The sequence below is a fragment of the Setaria viridis genome, chromosome 4 (assembly GCF_005286985.2).
Source record: "Setaria viridis chromosome 4, Setaria_viridis_v4.0, whole genome shotgun sequence".
In the NCBI taxonomy this organism is placed as follows: domain Eukaryota; kingdom Viridiplantae; phylum Streptophyta; class Magnoliopsida; order Poales; family Poaceae; genus Setaria; species Setaria viridis.
The window spans coordinates 39,049,715-39,066,095 of NC_048266.2; the positions used below are offsets into that span (position 1 = coordinate 39,049,715).

The 16,381-nt window shown below is 42.1% G+C and overlaps 3 protein-coding genes across 6 annotated transcripts; all 3 read right to left on the minus strand.

The window, feature by feature from the left end:
- Positions 1-210: 210 nt before the first annotated feature.
- Positions 211-4,683, minus strand: LOC117852236 (uncharacterized). Its single transcript, XM_034734241.2, has 5 exons — positions 4,361-4,683; positions 2,372-2,547; positions 1,798-1,855; positions 836-890; positions 211-746 (listed from the first exon to the last, which is right to left on the minus strand). Exons 1-5 carry the CDS (start codon positions 4,542-4,544, stop codon positions 626-628), a joined length of 594 nt encoding a protein of 197 aa, XP_034590132.1. The 5' UTR covers positions 4,545-4,683; the 3' UTR covers positions 211-625.
- A 296-nt stretch (positions 4,684-4,979) lies between these two features.
- On the minus strand, positions 4,980-9,738 carry LOC117852235 (PHAF1 protein At3g51130). 4 transcript variants are annotated; one of them, XR_004639802.2, is made up of 16 exons: positions 9,357-9,738; positions 9,089-9,171; positions 8,934-9,008; positions 8,345-8,412; positions 8,090-8,195; positions 7,924-7,984; positions 7,660-7,829; positions 7,171-7,233; positions 7,036-7,083; positions 6,594-6,707; positions 6,405-6,504; positions 6,264-6,337; positions 5,652-5,753; positions 5,497-5,545; positions 5,314-5,407; positions 4,980-5,220 (listed from the first exon to the last, which is right to left on the minus strand). XR_004639802.2 is itself a non-coding variant. In XM_034734239.2 (16 exons), exons 1-14 carry the CDS (start codon positions 9,535-9,537, stop codon positions 5,498-5,500), a joined length of 1,296 nt encoding a protein of 431 aa, XP_034590130.1. In that variant the 5' UTR covers positions 9,538-9,731; the 3' UTR covers positions 4,980-5,277; positions 5,368-5,407; position 5,497. The 4 variants fall into 4 exon arrangements, 2 of the variants coding, with proteins under 2 accessions (XP_034590130.1, XP_034590131.1); XR_004639801.2 differs by having other exon boundaries at positions 5,652-5,756; positions 9,357-9,729; XM_034734239.2 differs by having other exon boundaries at positions 4,980-5,277; positions 5,368-5,407; positions 5,652-5,756; positions 9,357-9,731.
- A 689-nt stretch (positions 9,739-10,427) lies between these two features.
- Positions 10,428-12,552, minus strand: LOC117852237 (NADH dehydrogenase [ubiquinone] 1 beta subcomplex subunit 9). Its single transcript, XM_034734243.2, has 5 exons — positions 12,337-12,552; positions 12,194-12,235; positions 11,965-12,046; positions 11,267-11,322; positions 10,428-10,686 (listed from the first exon to the last, which is right to left on the minus strand). Exons 1-5 carry the CDS (start codon positions 12,460-12,462, stop codon positions 10,651-10,653), a joined length of 342 nt encoding a protein of 113 aa, XP_034590134.1. The 5' UTR covers positions 12,463-12,552; the 3' UTR covers positions 10,428-10,650.
- Between the last annotated feature and the right edge of the window lie 3,829 nt (positions 12,553-16,381).

The following is a 16,381-nucleotide window of genomic DNA, read 5'->3' on the forward strand; positions in this document are numbered from 1 at the left end:
AGTTAACAAGGAACAAGGATCAATCCAACTCCATTCCAGGAACGTCACTGTATTTCCTCGTTGCACATGCTTACAAGTTACACAACACACAACCAGCGTATCGAAATGAAAAGGGCAAACAGGAAAGAAAAAGGTTGTCAATTCGTGCATCCTGTGAAGTTACATAACACAAAATCATCGAAATGAAAAGGCAAATAGGAAAGAAAAAGATGTCAATTCGTGCATCCTGTGTTTCCACACATACTGCAATGCTCCAAGAACATACATCATTCGGACTCTCGATGCATACTCTGATGCTATTCAAAAAAGGCACAATTTGGGGCTGTTTTGTGTCTTATTACATGACATCCTGTACATTACTGGAGGAACCCTGTGAAACAACAATGGGTGGGGTGAGGCGGTTGGGCTTGGGGAAAAACAAGATACCATGCCCCAACAGCTAATGAAATACCGTATCAACATTCGAGTGGCTATTTTCCTAGCACTGAAATCTCGCAGCAATTTTCTATAGCTTCTGAAACCAACATTACGCTACTTCTATGCCAGGTGTCTTGGGGAGTAATCGACCACACACTCCCCTTGGTTCTCTAATGTCTAGGCCTGGTTGTCTATGCAGACCTATGTTCTACTTGGGACGCTTGCGGTTTGGGTACATCACATCACCCACAGTGTCTTTGATGTAGGTCCCAACTCTATTCAGGTTCTTAGCCACACCATTGGCAACAAGCCCGGCATTCCGCTGAAATCTGCAAGTTCAATAGACAAGGTACGGTCTGTTGATTCTGATGCAAATTTTGAGAACTTAAAATTCATATGAAGCAAAAGACCAACTCACTTAGTTATGAAATCGTCTCCTGCATGCCCTGGTTTGTACCGATGCGGTTGAGGAACTGCAGCACAATACCGATGAGTAAGTTTTAAAACAGGAAGTTGTGAATTCTACAGGCGCCTACTAATGACAAACCAAAGAAAGAAGCATATTCAGAAGATTCTTTCCAAAAAGCAAAACAGCAACACTGGAAAGATATAGACACAAGCTCCCAAGTAATCAGATCTTTTTCACAGTTTCACCACAAAAGCGTGTATTTTGAGGATCAATATCCACTAATCTTACTTTCTACAGAACATGAGCTCCCCACAAAAACCAGTAACAGGTACAGTGGCAAAAACTCACACATCCATAAAAAAGGAAACAGTATATCACAAATTAATCAATCAGCGATTCTATTTTGTGTATCAGGAAACATTTTTTAAGTACTAGTTGACTGATAGATAAACTTGATTTCTATGAAAATATATGGTAATCTCCACATAGGTTCAATAAAAGAATAGGGATGATCAAGGATTCAAGGAGGTAGTTTAGATTTTTTCCAATTTTGGGAGTTATTTCTTAAGGTCTCATACCTACCACACATGCATCATTCAACATCATAAATCAGGTCGCTTTCGAGGCTACCTGTGCAATCTACATAATCATACATTTCTCCATTAAGAGCTTAATTCTCCTTCCAATTAAAATTTGAATGACAATTTTTTGTGTGTTTCAGGTACATGAATGCAACAGTAGATTGAAACTAGAAATCAACATATTTGAACAAGCAAAGAAGTCCATCATATGGAAAGTATTTGATCCATGGGAGAAATAATCTTTTTTAAAAAGTGGATCTTGAGTGTGTGCACTGGCAGGCAAGCGTGAACTTCTTTCAATGACCATTCCACTTTTGTAGCATACTGTGGTAGCTTTGCAGTTTCTAGCACACGTACTAATCCTGGAATTGAAGAAAACTTTTCTCTTACCTTCTTTCTTATTGTGAGGTGGGCCTTTCTTCACTGGGGCTCTTCTATCTGCCAATAGCTGAAAAGGGGGGGAACATAGTTGCTCTTAGTAAAAAGAAATGTGTAAAGGATCATAAGACGCAGATTAACTACCGAACACTAGCTGAGCGGTTTCAACAGTCAATGCAGAATAGATTTGGAGAAATATCAAGAACATGGTTTCTACTGTGGTTGAGCATTTATTTCTACTGTGGTTGAGAAAGAAAAAACATGCATAACTATTGTAATAAGAATATATGCTATGCAGATCAACAAATTGGCATTTGTGGTTGAGAAAGAAAAAAACATGCATAACTATTGTAATAAGAATATATGCTATGCAGATAAACAAATTGGCATGAACAGCCATTCAACCATTCTGACATTTAGCATAACCAGTTTCATGTTTCTCATCAGATTCTGATTAGTCAGAACTATATTCACAGTATATCAGCTATCCTGGGATGATGTTCACACAATCATACTTAATACCTTCAAAGACTAACTGCTAAGATAATCATCATGTTAAACTGACACCATGGTTTGCAGATTTTACCTCGACTCCAACACAAACAGGTAGCTGTGCATGTGCTTTCTTCTCTTGTACCCCCATAGAAGTTTCCTTGTCATCTAGGTACACTGAATAGCCAACGCATGCATATTTGAAATCCGAAAGGTTGCGACCTTCTTGGATAGCTTCCAGTTCAATTTCCCCAATCATACGCTCAGAAACTGATACATAGTTAAGAAAGTCGATTATGAAACAGAGTTAATCAAACTGTTCAAAACTATAAATCAGATAACAAAATAAATAGACCATGAAACAGATTTGAGATTTATACTGCTCCGATTACTTGATTATATGATAAACAGAGTGTACATGCATAGACAAAGAATGAGCCTTTGCATATTGTTATGGAACAGATCAGGTTTAGATTCACGGTATCCTACACTTTTGGTCGCTAGGTGATAAAACAATTTTATGGATGGACCCAAGGGCATCAACTATATATTTGTTTCAAGTCAGTGGAAGACATGATGCTCTTAATAGGCCTAACCTCATGCTGTTAGGTTATTTAATCCAAGACTACGTTACACGGATACGCTGGGAAGGTGCCGTATCGCGTATCGGATATGTATCCGATACGGATACGGCATGGATACGCGGTAAAAACGTTTCAGGAAGTGTCTTCCTGGATACGTTCGTCGGTACGTATTGGGCGTTTGAGATACGGCCCAGCCCAATATCCCTCCGAGGCTCCGACCCTCCCTGCTGCCCCGATCTGCACCGTGCGACCCTCCAGTCTCACGCCGCCGCCGCTGGCTTGCCGCTCGGCGCTCGTGCACTGCCACGGTGCTGCCTGCTCCCACGAGCGTTGCCGCTCACCGGCGGCAGACTTCCGCCACCACCCACGTCCACCCCACAGCAGGGAGGCTGCCGGCCACGACGACCTGCAAGCCTGCATCTCTGACGAGCTCGCAAAGAACTGAAGAAGACAAGAAAATCTACCACTCTCCTTCGGCTCAACGGCTGTCCAGCGAACTCCAGTGAGTTTTTCCCATTCGTCTTGTTTGTTGGCCGGTCAGCCCTTCTCCCCTTCCCTTCCCTTTCTCGATTGATGGTTCTTGACATTTTGTTATTCAATTTCTTCGATCTGCTTCCTGATCTCCACGAGTAGATGGCAACGACAAATTCAAGCGGTGCTAGTGCTAGTGGTAGCATAGGTTCAGAGGACAATGAAGCGCCTGAAGAGGAAGCTTAGTCAAAGCCAATAGCCATCGATGATGCAAGCTGCCCTTTTAAAATTTCCTAAATTTGAGACTGTTATGTTAAGTTTGTTGTTACTTACTACTGTATTAGAACCTTTGTTTCCTTCTATTTGCCTATGTTGGACTTGTGCTTATTGTTGTGAACTTGCTATATGCATCAGTATTTATCTATTTAAAAAATGCTGAAACGTATCCACATATTGGGTTTTTTGAGAAATGCCGTATCCGTACCCATCCGATACTGATACATGTATCTGTATCCATGCAGCATAGACTAAAAGACATGAAATCAATACTTGGTGGAGAATTTTCAAGAGGGCCATATATGCCAAGCCATATAACAGTTCAAAATTTCCCATTGAAACCCCCTAGTCCTGATATGGTGAAATTTCATGTTTAACATATAAACCTGTGTGGATGAATTGAATGTGTCCAAACTTCATGGACGCCAAACCGAAGGCCTTTTCTTGTCTCACCGGATATGAAATGCAACCTTCTACTAGTCCTGATATCACACCTTTCCTAGAAGCTAGCACAATCTGATACCATAGAAATTGCTGGGAAATGTCTCTCCGTGGAGTGAGAGCCGAGATGCAACCAAGAGCAAATCGCTAGCCAACAGGCCACTCGCGGGGGCGCGGCGTACGGAGCCCAGAGAAAGCTACAGGGCATTGTGTACTGCGGCGGGCTGGATCAGTAGAAACCCTAGCACGAGAGCCGAGAAGTAGAGGAGGAGGGCGGAGGTGGCGGCTGGAAGAGGCGCGCGCGAATATACCTTGGGGAAGGGCGCGGGTGACGCCGACGCAGACGGGGCCGCGCGCTCGCGACCGGAGCACCGACGAGTAGAAGAGGCAGCCCTTGCACGACCTCCCCTTGGCCGGCCCTCCTCCTGCCCCCGCTGCCGCGGCCGCCGTCGGCGCCGGAGCGGGGGCGCCCGCCTCGCCGCCGGCGCGCTCCATGCCCGCGGGCGCGCCGCGTCAGGGGGCAGCGGCGGCGGAATGGGACGGATCGGCCAGCGCGCGAGGAGGCCAGGCGGTGGCGGCGTGAAACCGAAATGGAATGAAATGGCTGCGCTGGAGCGGAGGCGGCGGAGAGGTGAGAGGCTGGGTTTACGTCGCGGTTTCGTAAACGAATCCTCCCCCGTTTTCATTTTCGGTTCCTGCGATTTCCAGAGACAGGTGGGGTGCTTCACCAATCACCGCTGCATCGTAATACAGCTTGAATTACGCCCATCACTGAATTCATTCATCGATTTGGTGTGAGAATTTCACGTGGAAGAGTAGCATGATTTAACATCATTTTCTTTTTTACGAACATGCCATTTAAATTCATGAGAGAATTCAATATCGCGATGGTACACACCGCAGGCAACGATACAGAAGCTGAAACCAACATCAGGGGCCAATGATCATCTTGCAAATCATATTTCAGTATTCACATGAGACAAATCACAACGTTCCACCATCTGACCATATTGCAGTGTTGCGTATGTACATTTCCTTTTTTTTTCAACAAATAAAGATCATTTATGTACAGAAGGTGAGGTTGCAGAGTACAGTTAGTTCCTGTACAATGGGTGGCTTCTTCTACAGAACAAATTACATGTCATGGTGCTGGTCCACATTGACTGCCCGGCTGCATTGCATTCCATGAACCATCAGAGATGTTCCCTCCAGCAGTGACATGAAAATGCTGTTGCAAATGAAGAACTGGTAAGCACATACAAACCTTATTTCTGAAGGTTCCATTTTTGTGAAGTGTAGGTTAGCCAGCCTTTCTAACCTATGCAGCCAGAACTCGGAGCAGCACCCCAAGTAGCACACTGTTCAATTGGAAAATTGTCCTATTTAATTTGAATTCATAGTCACCAATGCCCACATACATATTATGAGCAACTGGTACAGGACATACCTCATGACTGGAAGAGAGTAACAGTTGCAATATATCCATTTTTCATCACCTGTTAATCAAAGAAGACAGAAAACACAATGTCATTTCTGACCTGGCAGTGTAGTACACACAAGGGGAAGAACAGATTTTGAATTCAATGGAGGATTAATAGCCACCTCGAAGGCAATATTCTGATATCCATATACAAAAGTTGATCCAAATGGATTATTCATGGAGCCTTGTGTCTGGATCGCAGCTCGACCACAATCACCGAGGATCTCCTAATACAATACAACCAATACAAGGGTTGTTAGGAGTGCAAAAAAAACAACCAAGCTATCAGAAGATAGCATTATCACTCCAAGAATTTCTATCACTCCAAGAATTTCTAGTTTGATACATTACTACAGCCAGGATCAACGTGTCACTGAAAAATCCATAGCCTTCCAGAACAAGCAAGGGCAGAGTTGTCATTCTTAGCATCAGAGCATTAATACGTTTAAAGAAGCTAACGCCCCAATGCTCTAAAGAAACCATCATTTATTTATACGCATATTAAAAAAGTTGGCATACAACATTTAAGAAGGATGAGATATCTCATAAGATAATATAGAAAGTAACAAGATGGAGAACAGAGAGCTCAAAATGTTAAGAAAATGGTAGGTTAAAGCACAGAATATAACTTCAAACCACATGGAATACATCATATGCAATCAGAACCTTAACAAGACATTCAAGAATTCCATTGGTAACTCGACCTTGCAAATAAGTCATCTTATACACCATACCTTAACTTGTTCCCACTTTGTTCGAGGTGTAATACAATTCTTAGAGACATTACCAGGCTGATATGTCCCTTCAACTGGGAAAAAAATATAGGTTATTGAATAGTATTGGTTCAAAGGCAAAATAATCATAGTAGTCCAAACCTTCAGCGTCATAGATAACGAAGTTGCATTTCTTATAGGAATTGAAATCCGAATGGCCAGGGAAGTTTGTGTGCAAAACAAACTTCTTTATCCTATGTGTCTGTAAGGAAAAAGAATCTGTCAGCGTGCTCTCTTTCCACAAGAAAAACCCTTCAGTACCCAGTAATACAGCGAGGAGATTCTCCATACCTGTCCATCAAATAAGATATCAATTCCACGGGAGAAATAGTTGTAGAAGTAATCCCCACAAAGTGTTGTCCTTGGGCGGGTGTCTGATCCAGAGTGTATTACCATCTGGTCAACCTGACAAGATGGGACAGCAAGCTTAGCAAGCATTCCAGATGAGAATGCACCAATGATTCTAGGGAGAATGGCATTCTTTTATATTGGTCTTTGCACAACAAAATTTGATCATATGCCACAGAAATACTGCATAGTCTCAACTCTCAGTGGATCTGTATAGGCTAAAATACTATCTACACGTTTCCATGAGTTTTCATAAACAATTAAATTCATATGCAAACCAATACAGCTTAGCTTATGCCATATGTTAAGTGATGTTAGCAATTGAAAGAATTCCATAGCATATGAACCCTGAAACCTCTATTATGATGCCTCAACTAAAACTGACCTGCTTCTGATGAATACCACACGGGCGACCCAAGTCAGTCCAGACATCCTGCAAAAGAAAACCAAGTAAAGGAGCAAATCAGGGCCACTGTTAAGTTATATTTTACTTCAGAAAACAGATATATGATGTTTTGACCTGTGGTGATGCACCAAAAGGAATACGTTGGCCCCCTATTGTGAACCATAGCTCTTCGCCAAGCTGAAAACAAAACAAATTATCCATGTATATGAAAAGGCAAACTGGTAATACATGGCAAGACAAAAGACCATACAGAAACCCCCTCTTTTTCATATACACAAACAATATAACCATTGATTTCTATGATTGACCCTCATGCAACAAAGCAAAAGATATAGTTTATTCGACAGTAAGAAACAGAATCCAAAACAAGAGCAAGTTTTTTTTTCTAGCGACAAATCTTTTCTTCATTTTATTTTGCTCAATAGGTTCATAGATTTCCTTAGGGAAGAAGGTGCCTTGATGGATGGGTGGGGACGGGGTTTGACAGTCAAGAAGTCAAACTAGATAGTCTGGATTACTTACTGAATTATGAAACATCAAAATATCTCTTCAACTTCAACAAAATAAATAAGCTGGAAACATTGTCAATAAATCACAGCATACCTTCGCATGCACCTCCTCCATATACAGGCTGCCTGAAGGCAATGCAGGAACAGCTGCTCTGTCCATCAATGATCCAACCCCAACCTTGCTATCTGTTGAGCTATCATATATAGAAACCCTGCAAGTAACAGGGGTGGTTCCATCTGGGAACTCCAGGGGCAAATCTGCCACTGCCATAGCAGTTAGGGAGGCGAGGTAAGATGTAAGGAAAATGTGGGTACTAATAGAACATTCATAATTGAATGTGGTCTTTTAGTAGAATACCTTCTCCATTGGTGAAGAGATTTGTATATTGGCTGGGGATTGGGAATGCAAAGGATAAACCCTACAAAACCTTGTGAGTAAGGCAAACCTACCAACAGACAGAGAGAATAAAAAAAAAGATGAACTGAGAAAGAGAAAAAAAAATAAGTTGCTATTTGTCACGTACGGGATAGAACAGTGTATAAATTCCCCTCTCCTTGTCATATATACCAGGGAAGGTTGGTCCGAAGAGTGCATAAACAGCTGCGAAAGTGGCTAATGTTGATGGACCGCTGAAGAGAAAGAGAGATTATCAGTAACATCACACAACAATGGGCTGAATGGTTGATGTAAATGAGTGACAGTGTGACAATATATCTGCTCAGGATTTATTCAACAGAACAGATTAAACAATGAAAAATATTGATCACAAGATCCTCACCCAATTAAAGATGTTGCATATCGCAATTGTAATCTCTTAACATCATAAATCTCAATGAGACGGAGCCTCTGCAAGGAAATAAGAGCCATGAAACTTTAGTAATTAAAGATGAGACAGATCCCCATGCAGAAGCTAGAATTACTAACTATGGTGAATTAGGCCCTATTTGTTTGAGCTTCCTGGCAGCTTCTCAGCGTGAAAAGCCAGAAGCTCAAACAAACAGCGAACTTCTCGTGCAGCTTTCGAAAAGCTGGAAGCCCAAAAAAGTTGAGTTTATATGGAAAGCTAGAAAGCTCAATTTTATGTGCTTTTCGTAGCTTTCTGAGCTCAGGAAGCTAAACACATCTTCTAAAAGCTAGTGTTAGTTTTTCAGCTCAAACAAACAGGCCCTTAATATTTTTCAATTATCCAAATCAAAGCCTTTTAGTCCCAAGCAATTTGGAGTAGGCTAATACATAACAGGCTTCAATTTGATTTTGCAAAAGTGGTCCACTATAGTCTTTATTAATCTTCACGAGCTAATTTCATCATGCATTCAGCACTGGCAGTTTCAAATACGCTTAAAATGTACAGATTAACACGAACATACCTGTGACCAAGGATCAAAGCGTAAATGAAATCCATGGTCCGGAAAGCTGATGATAAAGTCCAACTTGAGCGGCTCCTAAACCAATAGCATCAATCAGTCAGGAACATTTTGGTAGCCCTGGCACCCAACGAACTTGTGCACCACAACTCACGAACCTCGTCGAAGTACTTCACGTGGACAACGTCGTAAATGTTAGGTTGGTGCTCTATCTGCGCGAAGGCATCGGAGATCGGCATCCCTGCACCGATTGCGAGGTCTCAAGTCAGAATTGGGTCAAAGTTTAAAACTTTAGCTAAAGTGTCGCTTAAAGAACAAGTCTATTTTTCCCCTCCTGTGCAAACCGAGAGGAAAGAAAGGAAGAAACCGGCGACCGCCGATCCCGACCGGAGCGGCGGCGGGTGGATAGGGTTCGGGGGTGCTCACCGAGGGTGAAAGGGCCGACGCCGAGGCCGGGGCGGAGGTCGAGGGTGATGGCGCCCATGGCCGTGCCCTCGCACCGCCGCCGCACCGGCACCGCTGCCTGGGACGGCATCCCAAGTGGCGCCGCCGCCGTTGCCGCGCCGCCGCCGCCCCCCACCATCGCCGGGGACCTCTGCGCCTGCATCCCGGGGCCCACCCACCTCGCGCTCCCCCCTTCTTCCTCCCCGATGGTTTATTCCTCGTGTGCTGCGGTGCTGGGCTCGATTCGACTGGATTCGCGTGGGATTGCGTCTACTTCTCCATCTCCCCCGTCGCGGACTCCCGGTGCGGTTTAGCTTAACGAGAAAACTAACCCCGTGGGGTTGGCTGCTATGACACGCGGGCCCGGTGGCGTCAGTGAGTGTGGCCTAGAAGCGGGGCCCGGATGTCGGCGAGGGGATCGCCGCGGGCATCTGCGCCGCTCCGGGCCTTTGCGGCCGGGGTTACGTGCGGAGGAGGGGCGTCGCGCGGCAAGGTAGGTGGCCGGAGGGGCACGTGGCGGGCTTGGAGTGGAAGAGACTGCTGTTTGCTGCGAGGGGTGAGTTGCTTGCGTAGGTTGCTTCTGCTTCTATTCTATGATTGCTTCTTGTTTTCAGTTGGATTTACAACCGGCTCCAAGTTAACGACGATACGAACTCGATTTGGGGGCTATTCAGATAGTATCTGGCAATATTGGCCTCGTCCCCAAATTGCACCTCTCGTTTCAAATTTCACTTTTGGATGCTACCATTAGGAGGCAACATATTTATGTGGAATATAAATAATACTTGGATCAACGGTAAGGGTAAAATCTCAACGTGATTACGTGATGGAAGAACACCAGCACAGCGCAGGCAGCCACATCAAAATTGGATGAGAACTTGATGCGACTAGCTCAATTCACAGACTTGCAAGCTGACCGTCCAGATTTCAGATTCAAGAAATATAAACTACTGAAAATACCAAGGAAAAATAGAAAGAAAAATAAAGGCATAACCAGCCAGACCGCCAATAGGGCACAGGTACATGCGGCTCATCAGTTTGCGCATGACAGCATGACAAAGAAGGCAAAGTTCCATTGTGTCACGGCAAATATCACTTGACCATGCGCTAGATGAAGAGCACAGGGTTATTAGAACAAGCATCCATGAAAAATGAGAAACACAGATGAAGTCCAGTAATTTCATTCTTATTTCTCGTACAACAACTTGATTAAACAGTAAGTGATTTAGAACTCTGGATGCGCCAAGTTCTGCCCCCACTTGCAGGACTTTGTTTACTAGTCCTCCTTTCCATAATTGTAGATGATCTCAATCTGCAAGATGCAAATTGCCATTAGTTGAACAGTTTGGTGTGCAGAATCTACTGTCACAAGACAATTCGGCTATGCAAAAAAAAAAAGAAGTTAATTTGGTCATCAGAAATGAAGTCATTTTGCAAACTCTAAGCCAGAAATACGATGCTATGTACTAGAAAACATTTGACAGTGTTCACCTCATCATGTCCAAATAGAGAATATTCTGTTAAGAAGTAACTGTACCACTACATAACCTTTAGAGCCCATCATTAAAAGTTCCTGGCGTTTAAGATGATTTTACAGATAATGGTAAAAGATTTGGCCTAAGCACTCAGCCTTAATCCATTAACAATAAACAATAGGTATTGTTCATCTATCTGATGAGAAATTACAGATGATATCTTAAGCAATTGTGATGCAACCTTTTGCATTCAGATTAAGTTAGCTTAAACTTAAACTACGAGCGCCGTGACTTTTTTAAGTGATCAAAGTAGAGAAAACCAATCATAACATCATGAACCGTGACATTATGGTGAACAAATTAATATAATGCCATGACATTACAAAGAATAAAGAGCAACATAAGTTATGATCTTACCCCTTGAGGTGGAGGAGGGTTTCTTGTGAATTTAGTGCCGCCAGGTGCCCATGGAACTGCATTGTAAAGAACGGACATACAAAGAGCATTACTTTAGGCTTTAGCATTCCAGCACATAGACTTCAGTTCACATACTTGGTAATTCATACACAATAGCACAACCATTCTAAGAGTCCCTTAAACAACACAATCAACCCATCAGTAACAAATTTGATAACATAATCAGTACAAAACTTTCAATTGTCTATGCAAACAACTTTGACAGCACGAACTAAACTTTCAATTGTCCATCCAAATAAAAATCCTAGTAACTTCCAGCCTAATTTGCTATTTTGCTGCGCAACATTCATTGACAAACAGAGGCATCAATGTCAGGAACAGAAGCATTTCAGAAGTTAGTCACTTATAGACTGAAGGATTACATGCTGCAGTTGCATCATAAATCTTACTACAGAGTTACAGTACCCCCACAAGAATACGACAGGCTTCGGCTTGCACATTTAGCAATCCATACTCATCGGTATAACCACTGTAAGAATTCTAAAAACTTCACCATAAAGTCAATTACTCAATATTCAATCATCTATGCACACAAAAATGCTAGTACTGTCCTACATCATTTGATGCGAAGCATTCACTGAGAAACAGAGGCACCAACCACAGGAACAAAAAATCCAGGATTGCAACAGAAAGCTTACCAATGTAGGGATCAGGGTGCTGGAAATTCCTGTGCTGAGCCTCTGCATCATCGATGAGCCTATCGATCACGTCCAGGTTATCCTGCACCACCCCGCACATGAAAGCCAACATCATAACTCACAACACCACAGAGAAATCATCACCAGATGCAACTCGCAAATTCAATCCCCAGTGGCAGCAAAATGGGAGATCGAGGTGAGGAGACGAATCAGCACGAGGAGGCTTTACCACATGCCGGTTGGCCTCGAACTTGTCCCGGAGATCCGACGCCTGCGCGGGAGAGGAAAACAAGGTCAGATCCGTCCGCGAGCTGGGAGGAGGATCGAGATCGAGATCGAGAGGGAGGGAGAGGGGGGAAATGGGGAACTGACGTCCTGGTAGAAGAGGTGGCGGTGGACGGCCCAGTTGAGTGTGTCCTTGAGCGCGCGGCGGTAGAGCAGGCGCACCCGCTCCTTCTGCCCCGCCCGCCGCGCCAGGTACCCCGCCGTCGACGCCATAGACCTCGCCGCCGCCGCCGCTGCTCCTTTCCTTCTCTCTCCTGTCGCTTCGGTGGTTGGGTTCGGGGATTGGGATCGGATTCGGACGGGGTCACGGCCTCGCAAGGTCTCTATGGGCTCTTTGGATTGGATCTGGCCACTGCTCAAAGATAAACGAAAGCCCACCAGGGCCCATTTTGCTCCTAGCTGAGCGGAATACACAAAGTCCTAAGTGAGCCTGCTTGATCATGGTTCATTGGGCTTTTCCAGTCCACTTATGTTTTCTTTTTCCTTTTTTCTCACCTTCTGTGCACACATCTTTTTTGGGACTATTTCAACGTCTGGTACACAAACATCTTTAAAAAAAAACATTTTTTATACAGTTAGCGTGTAGAAGATGGCGAAAAGATTGAAATAACTAACACTGGTTGAACAATGGCACCCAGTAGCAGAGAAAACGAGCTATTAAAGTCCAATATTTCACCTCTAGTCAAGTTGACCTTGTTACATGAAAAGCTTCTTTATCTGTTCTTCTTCTCACTAGTCACTACCGGCCGGCTTGTTGGATACAGCTTCGAAATGGAAATGAATATACTGAAATCTGTTGCTAGGATATGAGGATTGGAACTTCAAGTTTCTCCACTTATAGTCAATGGCATATCGAGCGCACTTCTAGAAGTGCACTTGTACTATGATAAACAAAAGGCGCGTTACTAGCTACGGTTGACTAGGGACTCTGCATGTCGTATAACACTGGACAAGAACCAATGAACCATAAGCCCATGCACATGATCCCGTCTATTACCAATTCCGCCCATTTAGACTTCATAAGGTACATTTCCGCGGACGAAAGATTTTTTTTTTTCGAAACACAGTACAGAAGCAAGATGCTCACATGTATGCACGCACATCCAACCTTATGAAGGGAAAAAAAGTATGTGGTGTATATCTCCTCCTCTTTCTTGCAAGCAAGCTGTGAGTTGACATCCACCGGTTTCTTTCTTGCAAGCAAGCTGTGAGTTGACATCCACCGGTTGTTCTTCATTTGATTTCCACAAGCAGAGAGAAACTTGACTCCAGATCGCCTACTAGGAAGGACGAAGGAGATCGATGTGTACGGCCACACCGGAAGTTGTTAGGAGTTGACATGGCCTGCTTGGTACACACTAGCCACTGGTGGTTGGCACAGCAGTAACTGGTATAACATTTCTGAATAAATACTCCACAGCTCGTGCATAGGATATGCATGTGTACATGCGTACCGGTACTGTGCTGCTAGCGTGACACGGTACAGAGTACACACAGTGCACTGCAGCTCATCATTCACCTTCTCTCCTCATTCGACAGAAAGGGCGAAGAAAAAAGGGTCCCTTCTCGGATCAAGTTTCTAGTTGGTACAATGAACTGTTTCTCATTTACGTGAGGTGTAAGCAGTGTGCCCATGGTGTTGTTGGTATCCGAGGAAATCACTCAAATCAGGGTTAAGCTAGGGGACGTTTGGATCCTGAAGTTCGTGTTACATCGAATATTCGAAGGCTAATTAGGAGGATTAAATATGAGTTAATTATAAAATTAATTACACAGATGGAGGTTAAACGGCGAGACGAATCTATTAAGCCTGATTAATCCATCATTAGCAAATGGTTACTGTAGCACCATATTGTCAAATTATGAATTAATTAGGCTTAATAGATTCATCTTGTTGTTTAGCCTCCATCCATGTAATAGGTTTTGTAAATAATTTATATTTAACTAGTCCATCAACCCGTGCTCCCGCACGGGCTAATGTTTTTATAAGCTATTGGATTTGAAAATTATTTAAAAATTAAACTCTTAGCTAATAATCAAAATTATTTACCTACTACTCTTATTTTTCCAATACTTCAACATAATACTTATACAGATATGTATCTATCTTTGTCCAGTTGTGATTGATTTTTAATTAATAATTATTCTATGCACTTTTTCATTCATATTCATACTTTTTCCATTTTGTATCGCACCTCCAATCCTCTATACATTATGTTTAGCATACAAATCAATATTTTTCATCGATTCCGCACATACATGTATACATGGTCTAATGGTGGCACTCATCATGTGTATATACTTTAATGTAGTATTTTTATATTAACAATGACATAAATAGGTAATTTAGAATCATATATTAGTTTACTTTTTGACATTTCTATATGATGCACATGAAGATAATTAGATTAAGATTTAGGTATTTACTTTAGGTTATTTTTAATAACGACATACGTGGGTAACATAGATAAAATTTTAGAATGACATTTTAAGTTATGCTTTATAATGATGTGCATTAGTAAATTGGATGAAGATTACGCGGTTACTTTAGATTATGTTTTATAATAGCTGAGCTCGGTAATTTAGATATAGGTTTAGAGCTCATTTTTGAATATTTCCACAATGACGGTGGATAACTTTTTAAAAAATATAATAAATTAATGGCTATGATTATTAGAGTTTACAGGATTGATGTTTAATATTTTTAATTTTTATGAGAATCTCTCTTTTTTCTTGCTTGTCTCATGGGAACTAATGCGGAGTCTCCAATGGAAAAAAATGAGATTACATTGCTACAAAACTATTACCATAAGCTACCTCTCGTTTGTTAAATATTCGAACACAATACTTATGTAGATATTATACTTAATATCTTCGTCCAATTGTGATAGATTTCAGTTAGTAATTACTCTATAATATTTTCATCCACATTTATAATCTTTAACTTTCCACTTTGGACCGCATGTATGGGCTTGAATTTGTTTAATGAACCCTAAGTTTGAGTGCTCATAAATTTAATAGAACTATCCATAATGCTAAATATAATTTTAGCATACAAATGTATATTCCCATAACTTTATATCCTTATAAATGGTGACACACATCACACATCATGTGTATAGACCTTAATTATTATATCGTATACCAATAGTGTAACATATAGACGATTTAGAATCATATATTGTTGTATATTTTTAATTAAGGTTATTTGATTCAAACGTAGGGTTACCTCATGTTATTTTTAATAATAGCATGTATGGGTAATATAGATGTAAATTTAAGGGTTACTTTAAGTTTTTTAAAGTAATAGTGGTAGTCAATTCAGTTGCAAATTAGGGAGTTATTTTAAATATTGTTTATAATGGCATAAGTGGGTAATTTTGATGAAGATTAGGAGGTTACTTTAGTTTATTTTATATAATGGCAGATGTGGGTAATTTATATATAGATTTAGGGGGTTACTTTAGGCTATTTTCATAATGGCATATGTGGGTAATTTTTTAGAAAATATAATAGATCCAATGGTTATGATGATTTGAATTTGTCGATTGATGGTCGGATGTTTTGCTTTTTTTTAAGAATTTCTAGGATTTCTCTCTTTTTCTAGAGTGTCCACCTAGGAATCCTAGGTGGCTTCATCTGGAGGCTTCAAAAAGAACCTCCAATTAGTAATAGTAAGATACTCCTAATTAGTACCTAAACATTTGATGTTTAGTCTTGGAACCAAACGGCTCCTGAGCTTCACTTGAGAGGCCTTATCCGGCAGCCCGAGAAAATGAAGAGAGGCTGCTTGCAGATGGGAAGGAAGGAAGGCCGTTGCTGCTCTCAGTTCAGGTTCAGGCATTGTCCGTTTTGCATTTACGCCGTGCACGAGCAGAAGGGTAGCGACAGCAAGTTGGGTGGGGTGAGGAAGATTTAATTTAATAGCCCCTGCGTCACTGACCGCGACGTCACTCACTCCTCTCTCTCTAAACTCTGAGCTTCCGAGCTCTGAACTCTGTACAGAGAGAGAGAGAGACAGAGAGAGTATTTGCTTGCGTACTGAAGAGTGAAGAACTAACTCTCTCTGAAGAAATATGCAGGAACCCCAGGCGCCTGCTGTGAAACTTGCCACCTGCAGGTTGGGCGTTGT

Excerpts from the sequence above, each read along its gene's own strand:
- LOC117852237 (XM_034734243.2), bottom strand. The coding sequence starts at position 12,462 with ATGGCGTCGACGGCGGGGTACCTGGCGCGGCGGGCGGGGCAGAAGGAG. Across the intron at positions 12,236-12,336 it reads GCCACCTCTTCTACCAGGAC|GCGTCGGATCTCCGGGACAA; the intron begins GTCAGTTCCCCA and ends TCTCCCGCGCAG. Across the intron at positions 12,047-12,193 it reads TCGAGGCCAACCGGCATGTG|GATAACCTGGACGTGATCGA; the intron begins GTAAAGCCTCCT and ends GGGGTGGTGCAG.
- LOC117852235 (XM_034734240.2), bottom strand. The coding sequence starts at position 9,537 with ATGCAGGCGCAGAGGTCCCCGGCGATGGTGGGGGGCGGCGGCGGCGCG. Across the intron at positions 8,196-8,344 it reads TATGCAACATCTTTAATTGG|CGGTCCATCAACATTAGCCA; the intron begins GTGAGGATCTTG and ends CTTTCTCTTCAG. Across the intron at positions 5,546-5,651 it reads ATCAGAATATTGCCTTCGAG|GTGATGAAAAATGGATATAT; the intron begins GTGGCTATTAAT and ends TTTGATTAACAG.
- LOC117852236 (XM_034734241.2), bottom strand. The coding sequence starts at position 4,544 with ATGGAGCGCGCCGGCGGCGAGGCGGGCGCCCCCGCTCCGGCGCCGACG. Across the intron at positions 1,856-2,371 it reads CTGTTTGTGTTGGAGTCGAG|CTATTGGCAGATAGAAGAGC; the intron begins GTAAAATCTGCA and ends CCCCCTTTTCAG. Across the intron at positions 747-835 it reads GGAGACGATTTCATAACTAA|ATTTCAGCGGAATGCCGGGC; the intron begins GTGAGTTGGTCT and ends TTGAACTTGCAG.